General features: G+C 37.7%; 1 protein-coding gene across 2 annotated transcripts in view; it reads left to right on the top strand.

Annotated features, from left to right (window-relative positions):
* LOC306861050 (SLIT-ROBO Rho GTPase-activating protein 3-like) overlaps positions 1-9,954 on the top strand; it is a 38,855-nt gene that overhangs the window by 16,457 nt on the left and 12,444 nt on the right. For both annotated transcript variants that reach the window (XM_079403119.1, XM_079403118.1), the window contains exons 4-13: positions 815-977; positions 1,116-1,178; positions 2,545-2,718; positions 2,854-2,982; positions 3,598-3,819; positions 4,724-4,825; positions 4,984-5,169; positions 5,744-5,828; positions 6,099-6,126; positions 6,504-6,600. In XM_079403119.1, the coding sequence (XP_079259245.1) occupies positions 815-977; positions 1,116-1,178; positions 2,545-2,718; positions 2,854-2,982; positions 3,598-3,819; positions 4,724-4,825; positions 4,984-5,169; positions 5,744-5,828; positions 6,099-6,126; positions 6,504-6,600 (1,249 nt within the window). The remainder of the gene's footprint in view (positions 1-814; positions 978-1,115; positions 1,179-2,544; positions 2,719-2,853; positions 2,983-3,597; positions 3,820-4,723; positions 4,826-4,983; positions 5,170-5,743; positions 5,829-6,098; positions 6,127-6,503; positions 6,601-9,954) is intronic.

Genomic DNA, 9,954 nt, shown 5'->3' with positions numbered 1-9,954 from the left:
CACAGCCTCTAGTAAATAACACATTTATGCAATATCGGAATGTCACTGAATCTTTCACTCAACCAATTCATTCAAACATACTGGTTCTTTCAAAAAGCAAATAACTGATTGTGAGTGAGTCATTGAATCATTCACTCAACTGGATTAGTTCAAAACCACTGATTCATTTAGGAACACCTCGAAGTTCTCAGTATCCGTAATAAGTATACCCAACATTAACTACTCGTTTCACTGTTATTCCATAAAAACATGCACTAATACAGACTTTTTTGACAGTTGCACCATGTCTTAAGGAACTGTGTATCATTTGTAAGCTATTCATGTTTTTTCAGGGTTTTGCTGTGTCTCAAGACAGAGACCCATAAGTTCTGTGCTGCACATTTGTACAATTCCTCAGTGGTGTCTTTAGCATTTAACTCAAGAACATGTTGTTATGAAATGAAAATTGTTTATTTTCAAAAAGCATGTTATTACTCTTATTGTGAACGATTTAAATTTTTTACAAATTTGACCTAATAAGTGTCATAACTGGATCATTGGTGAAATGAGACTTCTCTCTAGTGATGTATACCAGACTTTAACCACTTAAGCCACTTAAACCACACTGTTTTTTTCATTTGCAAGCTCAAATTCAGATCTGCCTGCATCCAATCAACAACTGATACATCAAGTCAGAATCAAGTCAACATATTTTCTTTGTCGATAATCAGTTTCACTTGGATTTGTCACAATACAGAAAAAAATCTGTCACCATTTTTGTTACATTGCAACTGTAACCACCTTTTTCATTCTCCCTGCTGTTGCCTCTCTTTAGGAAGGAGCAGTTGGACCTGTCGGTGGCTCAGTGCTGGTCTGTTCTGCTGACCCAGACCAGGCAGGAGAGCCGAGATCACAGTTCACTGAGTGAGCTTTGCTGCAACACACTCACGCAGCGGCTTTCACACTGCATAGAGGACACACACCGCCTGGCAAAACGGGTACAGAAATCTCTCTCAGATCTGACATCTAAATCCCCCTCCTTCTCTTCCCCTCTTATTTACCGAAATAACACTCCCACACAAAACACAGCCAAACCATCTTCCTTATTTCACACTGACTCTTATTCTCTGTTTCAGAGCAAGGAGGTGGGACTCCAGATGCAGGATGAGCTCTTGAAAGTCACCATAGAGCTGCAAACGGTTGGTTGGAGGCTGTTTTGCTGTGAACATGCTAAATTTACACGGAGGAACACGCTCTAGTGAACTGATATAGAGTCCAAATGGCATCAGCTTTGAATTACATCATCTCACTGCGGCCAGAAACTGCGTGACTAAACTTGACTAAATAACACGATGCACATATTTGCTCATGCATTCATGATTGAATGTGTCTGCTTGTCTTTCTATAAGCCCTTTAGTTACAGTGTATTTTGGTCCATCCTGTAGCACAAAAAGCCCACATGCCCCCCTGCTTTCCTGAGCTCATTTCTAGCTATGCTCGGGTCAGAGCTGCAAGATCAAGCCCACTGACCCTGGCTGACAGCAGCTGTGTGCTCTCTACCCTCCAGTAGACAAACATCTTGCCTACCACAAGTGTCTTGGCTCAAGGCTCAGTGATTTTATGTTTGCGTGTATGTTCTTTTTGCAGTCTTACAAGGTATTTAATGTCACTTAAAATAAATAAGCTAAGCTTGATCATAAAAATCAAAATAGAACTTTATTTGAGTTTGTCACAACATAAATCTTGTTTTATTCAACAATAAACAATAAATTATTAAACAATAATTGTAAAAAGAAAAAAGGATTTGCCCATGAAATAAAAATAATCGTATTTATTACAACAACTACATCAACAATAATAATTAAAAATTAATAATAATAATAATAATAATAATTATTATTATTCCTATTATTATATTTTAAATATTGTTTTATTTGTAAATAGGCTTAACATATCTGGCTTATTATGTTAAAAACAATAAAGATATGCCCATTCTGTAAAATAAAATTATTTATAATACTTACAAATCATAATAATAATATTTACTGGGGTGAAAATAGACACATTTATAATAATAATAATAATAATTATTATTATTATTATTTAAAATAATATAAACAATTATTATTGTTTGTAGTAGTAGTATAGTTTTTATTTAGTTTTTTGTAAATCTAAGAATAAGCTTAAAATATCTGGTGTGATGTTAAAAACAATTTAAAAAAGATATGACCATGGAGTAAAAAAAATATTTATAATACTTATATAAAATCATAATGTTTAAAAATAATTAACACTTATATAAAATAATTATATTAATAAAATATAAATAATAATAATTATTATTATTTATTTATTTTAAATCCTGTTTTATTGACAATTCTAATAAGCCAAACATCTGTTATGTTACAATAAATAATAATAATAAAAAAATGTAATTGCCCATGGAGTAAAGTTTACCATGTTTGAAGGATGTTTAGATATTATTGGAAAATGATTAATGAATATGAATTAAGAAAATTACTTTTTTTTGCTGTGCACTTTGTAAAAGTGTTGAATTTCTTACAGGCTTTGAAAACGTACCATCAGTACCACATCGACTGTCTGGCTGCTGAAGGTAAGCTCAAAGAGGCCACACGACTGGAGGAGAAACAGACGGGCAAGTCAGCTGATCTGGGGCTCAGCCAATCAGGAGGGCAGAGGCGCAGCTCTGTGAAAAAAATGGAGAGACTGATGGAGAAGGTAAAATTAGCAGTTTGTAAGAATGAAAGCTGGTGACATCCGGAGCTTTTCTCTGTGAAGATGGCACAGGAAGAGCAATATCTCACTTTATCTCTAACCCCCCCAGTTTCCACTGTGCGTGTGCTTTCTTTACAGAGACAAGGCAAAGTACAGGAAACTCAGCTAAAGTGCACTAAAGCTCGTAACGACTACTTGCTCAACTTGGCAGCAGCTAATGCCTCCATGAATAAGTACTATCTGCAGGACATTTGCACTCTGATTGATGTGAGTCTAAAACACTGCTGTCCCATTACATCTGTCTAGACACTCTTTAGGATGTCATTAGGATTTAGTTCCCTTTTCATTTTGAATTGACCCCTGACCAAAACAGCACAGAGCATTTTATCTACTGTGTTTACCATATATAGAATGTGTCCATTGAGAGAGCTCTAGAGTACCAGTGTCTACAGTAACAGTGAACACACTTGACTGATTTATGTTTCTCATGGCCTTACACAACTTTTCATGCAGGAAAAGTGCAGACACATGTCTAGCATACATATAAACCTCCTTAGTATTTAAAAGAATCCCAGGATGCACCTCATGAAGTCACTAGACCATTTCCATACTTGTCAATTCATAGTTTCAATGACTTCACTATTGTTCTACTTCTTGACTGGTACTGTACATCTTTTGTGGCATTGATATCTTCAGCTCTCGAAAGTGTCTGATGGTTTGTTATTCCCACTGCCTAAGGCACATTGTAGAACATGTCAAGTCAAGAACATCACAGCAGGTTTATTCAGTGAGCGTGAATCAGAACAGTCATGTTTGTTCAAACAATGAATGTATTTTTCTCTTTTTGTCTTTGTCTCGCCATCTGGCTGATGTTGAATGCAGTGCACAGATCTGGGGTACCACCTGTCTGTGTCTCGGGTTATACGCGGTTACCTCTCCAACAGAAACCGAACTGTCCAGAATATGAAAAATGGCCTTCAGCAGCTAGACACAGCTGTGACTGGACTCAACCAGGGCCAGGATAGAGATGCTCTGCTCCAGGCCCACAACACAGCATTCTGTCTGCCCTTCCGCTTTCAGCACCAGCCCCACGAAGGAGACCAGGTAACACATCTGCATTTAGTAGGGCTTTCAATGGCCCTTGAATGAATGGAATCCTTGAAATATTTTGGTGTTATAGTGTGTATAATCATAATATATTAACAAATAAAAAGTTTGTAATGTTTTAATGCAACACAAGTTTGGTTTTATATACACTACCATTCAAAAGTTTAATGACGGTAAATACGTTTTTTCAAACTTTCTATTCATGAAAAATCCTGTAAAAATGTATCGCAGTTTCCACAAAAATATTAGGAAGCGAAGCTGTTTTCAACATTTATTATAATAATAAATGTTTCTTGAGCAGCAAAATCAGCATATTACAATGATTTCTGAAGGATCATGTGACATTGAAGACTGGAGTAAATTCAGCTTTGCCATCACATTAATAAATTACACTTGAAAAATATATTAAACCAGTAAACATTTTATTTTAAATTGTCAAAATATTTCACAGTATTATTGTTTTTTTATATATATATATATATATATATATAATTTATTTGTGGTCAAATAAATGCAGCCTTGGTGAGGATAAGAGAACTTTTTCAAAAATCTCTCCAAGGTTCCAAACACTTGAATGGTGGTGTATTATAAATGAATATATTCTGAATTAAAAATCTATTAAATCTATCGTTTATATACAATATACATTTTAATTTATATCAACCTAACTTAATGGCACAAGTAAGTATTTTTTTTGTTTATGTTTTCACTGGTCTAAGACTTTATGCGGACCACCAATTGTTGTTGCCTTTGATAATTGTTTGTCAACTTAAAGGGTCTGATTATAAGGGGGCTGCAAAGAAAAAATAAGTGGCATTCAGCTGGTCATGTGATCTTAACACAGTGGCCATCATGAGAGGACATCATTATGTATAATAAAAACATCTGGTGTATGTGACAGGTGTGTGAGGTGAGCGCAGACGGTCAGGTGAGATATGAGCTCGAGACCAGATTCCAGCAGCTTCAGTCCAGACTGGCATCTGTTACCTTGGAAACTGAGGAGGTAAAATCTGTGCCACGTTCTTTATTTTTGTGCACTCCTCCAGAGATGCTTATAGCAGTACTGTGCATCTCTCTGATGCTCGGTTTTTCAAGTGGATTTGTGATCAACCCCTTTTTGATACTCATATACTGTATTTCAAACCTGTGAAATTCCTTCAGATCAGTAAGACACTTAAGACAACACTCTCAAACCTTCTGGAGAGTGTCTGTGATGATGACTGCAACCCCACCCCTGATGCCTCGGCCACCCCATCAGTGGAGAGCACAGGTGACAGCACGGGAACCAAACCCAGCCTCGCCAAACGCAGAGCCAATCAACAGGACACAGAAACCTTCTACTTCACAGTAAGATCTCCTCCTCTTTTTCTGGTTTGCTGTGCTTTATGACCAAAAATATGTGGACACCCCCTACTATGTGACTGTAAGAACAGTAAAGATTTTTATTTCAAATAAATTATGTTCTTTTGAACTTTAGGTTTGTAAAATCAATCATAGTTTCCACAGAAATATTAAGCGGCATAATTGTTTTCAACATTAATAATAAGAAAAAATGTCTCTTAAGCATCAAATCAGCATATTAGATAAACATAAAAATTCAGCTTTGCATCACAGGAATGAATTATTATTTAAAATATGTTCAAATAAACATCAGGTATTTTAAATTGTAATAATATTTCACTATTTTTACTGTATTTTTTTATCATATCAAACAAATAATAATCAAACAAATGCAGCCTCGGTGAGCATAGAAGAGTTCTTTCAAAAACATTTTAAAAAATCTTATCAACCTCAAACTTTTAAATAGTAGTTATACTTTTGTCCATATAATGTTAATGCGAATCTTACAGCAGAAAAGTAAATACCTTGATGGCTAACAATAACATAATCATGCATGTATTCAATGTATTTTCTTTTTCAGAAAGTGAAGGAGCATGTAAGTGGCAGCTCTATGATCTCGAAACTCCAAGCCAAGCATGACCTAGTTAAAGAGGCCATACAGAAAGGTAACTAACCACAACTAACCAGCTCTTCAAATAAGAATGAAAAGAAAGAAGCCAAATAAGAAATGTAAAAAAGCATGTGTGAAAGAAGTTTGTTACTGTGTAATAAAATATAGGGTGTGATTGTGTAAGATGCCTTATCACAGTGAATGTTGCAACAGTTTAAATGGAGCAACAGTGACTTTAGTAACTATAGTACTTTGGTGGAAACTATGTGATGGAGTAACTGTCAGCTTAACTGTTATCCTTATTTTCGCTCTGTCTCTTTTGCAGCTGAGGCCATTGATAGCGATCCCTCCAGGTACATCTCCCATCCCATCTGTCTCTCTGTGACTATGTGCAGTTCAAACAGTCATGTGCTGAAAACATTGGCCGCAATCCAGCAAACATCTGCTCTTGTTTGCTGGCTGACGGTCTTTGCGTGTTCAGCAGACATGAACACGGCTAAACGATCAGTTTAAACGACTCGAATGATCGAATGAATCAATTCCATATTGAGGCTAAAACTTCTCATTGTGGAATAAATAGAGTGTGTATTGACCCAAAACTGTGTGCATGCTCTAGAGTATGTTTCTGTTGTGTTGTTGTTCTGTGTGAATTACTGTTATGTTAGCATGTTTGCATGAGTACACTGATGCCATAGTGTCACAGTCGAGTGCCGGTGTATATATTTCCCAGAATGCAGCCTGGTAGGGCAGTGCGTGTGCGGAAAGCCAGGCCCTGCTCCCAGTACAACCACAAACTCTTCTCTGGAGATATGCTCTCCTTCATTCAGGTATAGCCCTGCGGCTGACAGCCCTCTGATCTGTTACAGACAGATTTCTGTAATGTTCTTGCTGTGTTCCTCTAACTTCATTCCCTCCATGGCTTCCTTAACACATTGTGCTTCTGGTCATGCGTGTTGCATTTACACACTTCTGGTATGGCTTTAAGCATGGCTACCTCTTTGTCTGATTATGGCTTGTGACACAATAACGCATCTGGTTTATTAATGTGCCTCTTAATGATTATTTGTGAATCAAGACCTTTTGGTTTGACCGGTCGGGTTACAAATCTACAAGGTGAATGTTAGATATTAATAACATATTTGGAGATAATGTGATCACTTCATGCTCCGCTAGTAAGATTAGAGGCATTGGCACGGTTTACATGATTGTGTTACCGAATCTTATTTGAAATGACATGCTACGTTATTTCCATAAAGTGACATGGCTGCTTATTAAATCGGTTGAGACAGACGCGCTCACAGTTTCCTCTCCAGGCATCTGTGCAGCCTAATAATCCATGTGCTAGCCAACAAAAATGTGTGCTCACCTGTGTGTGTGTGTGTGTGTGTGTGTGTGAGTGGAGGCATGCATATTTTTGTGCATGTTTGTGCTCATAAGATCCACCGCAGTCATTGTTTGAATGCTTATCCAAGCCTCTTCCTCAGGGAAATCCTTTGTGATGCTCGTATTTATTGCATATCTTGTTTTTCATTGATACTACAGCCAAAAGAGCCCAACAGTGACAGTTTTTCAGTCAATCTGGAATTTTCATTGGTTCTGGAATTTTTCCCTTGTTTTCTCCATTGGGATTTTAAAAAAATGTTTTAATGGAATTACAATCCCATAAAGCATTGTGAATGACCTAATCAAATAAAAAAACAAACAAAGGTATTAAACTACAATATGAAACTCTCTCTCGCTCTCTTTATATACACTCACCGGCCACTTTATTAGGTACACCTGTTCAATTGCTTGGTAACACAAATTGCTAATCAGCCAAATCACATGGCAGCAACTCGATGCATTTAGGCATCTAGATGTGGTGAAGATGACTTGCTAAAGTTCAAACTGAGCATCAGAATGGGGAAGAAAGGGGATTTAAGTGACTTTGAATGTGGCATGGTTGTTGGTGCCAGACGGGCTGGTCTGAGTATTTCAAAAACTGCTGATCTACTGGGATTTTCACGCACAACCATCTCTAGGGATTACAGAGAAAAATAGAAAATATCCAGTGAGCGGCAGTTTTGTGGACGAAAATGCCTTGTTGATGTGAAAGGTCAGAGGAGAATGGGCAGACTGGTTAGAGATGATAGAAAGACAACAGTAACTCAAATAACCACTCGTTACAACCAAGAATACCATCTCTGAACGCACAACACGTCGAACGCTGAAGCAGATGGGCTACAGCAGCAGAAGACCACACCAGGTGCCGCTCCTGTCAGCTAAGAACAGGAAACGGAGGCTACAATTCGCACAGGCTCCCCAAAATTGGACCATAGAAGATTGGAAAAACATTGCCTGGTCTGATGAGTCTCGATTTCTGCTGCGACATTCAGATGTTAGGGTCAGAATTTGGCATAAAGAACATGAAAGCATGGATCCATCCTGCCTTGTCTCAACGGTTCAGGCTGGTGGTGGTGGTGTAATGGTGTGGGGGATATTTTCTTGGCACACTTTGTGTAATTATTGTACTTAGTACCAATTGAGCATCATTTAAACGCCACAGCCTACCTGAGTATTGTTGCTGACCATGTCCATCCCTTTATGACTACAGTGTACCCATCTTCTGATGGCTACTTCCAGCAGGATACTGCACCATGTCACAAAGCTCAAATCATCTCAGACTGGTTTCTCCACAGTCACCAGATCTCAATCCAATAGAGCATCTTTGGGATGTGGTGGAACGGGAGATTCGCATCATGGATGTGCAGCCGACAAATCTGCAGCAACTGCGTGATGCTATCATGTCAATATGGACCAAAATCTCTGAGGAATGTTTCCAACACCTTGTTGAATCTATGCCACAAAGAATTAAGGCAGTTCTGAAGGCAAAAGGGGTTCCAATCCGGTACTAGCAAAGTGAAGTGAAGTGACATACTGCCAAGTATGGTGACCCATACTCGGAATTCGTGCTCTGCATTTAACCCACCCAACGTGCACACACACAGCAGTGAACACACACCCGGAGCAGTGGGCAGCCATTTATGCTGCGGCGCCTGGGGAGCAGTTGGGGGTTCGGTGCCTTGCTCAAGGGCACCTCAGTCGTGGTATTGAGGGTGGATTTAGTGGAATGTCTCCGAGAGCGCTGGACATTCACTCTCCCCACCTACAATCCCTGCCGGTCGGAGACTCGAACCCACAACCTTTGGATTACGAGTCCGACTCTCTAACCATTAGGCCACGACTTCCCCAAGGTGTACCTAATAAAGTGGCCGGTGAGTGCATATACACACATGAATGTGTAAATGTTAATATAAATAAATTAGACTAAGTATATATGTGTGTATATGTTTATTTACATGTACATGTCAATTGTATAGAATTATAATGTAATATAAAATAATTACGTATAAAATGCATGTGCGTATATTAATTTTATATAATTTAGTCTATTAAATATTTTAATATGAATATTATACCATGAGTAGTTTAGTGAGAGTGTAAGTGCATCTTTATTTCTTTATTCGTTTACTTCTTAATTACATCTTACATAACCATGATGGGAGTGGGTTGTTGCTCTTGTGCTCTTTTGTCACTTTTTCTATTTCTGTGTGATTGGTGGAGCTCCCTGTATTTGTTTTTAAAATGACACTTGTGGCTTCTAGAGAAGCAGATGGGATTTTATTAGCCACATATGATGCCTCCTGTGATTAACTCTCATTTGCTCTGCTGACAAAGTGCTTTACAAACTAAGAATAAGACTCCGAGCACTTTCAAGCCTCTCTGATAGCGCTGGGGAACTCCAGACTTCACACTTTCGATTTGTTTTTTTTTAGCCTAGCTGTTAAAGCATAGAGGTCATAATAGCTTGTGCATAATACCCACTAAATTCTTCACCATCTAAGAGGTGTCACTCTTGCTGTCTTGCTTATCTGCACTTGATGTCCTTTGCTCATTAGCAGTTTCCTTTGAAGACCACCAACAATCCACCCTGCTGAAAAGACCAGCATAGACCAGCATGCACTTGGGTAGTTGACAAATAATGTGCACAAAATAAGTTAAACATAAATGTAGATTAAAAAAAAAAAAAAAAAAAAAGTATCTTATGCTCGCCATGGCTGCATTTATTTGGTCAAAAATACAGTAAAAACAGTAATATTGTATCAAAATAACAGTTTTGCTGTTTTCATTTGTTGAAAAAT

Source organism: Barbus barbus (assembly GCF_936440315.1).
Source record: "Barbus barbus genome assembly, chromosome: 41".
In the NCBI taxonomy this organism is placed as follows: domain Eukaryota; kingdom Metazoa; phylum Chordata; class Actinopteri; order Cypriniformes; family Cyprinidae; genus Barbus; species Barbus barbus.
Note: the sequence above shows the minus strand (reverse complement) of the source record. Positions and strands in the feature narration are given on the sequence as shown.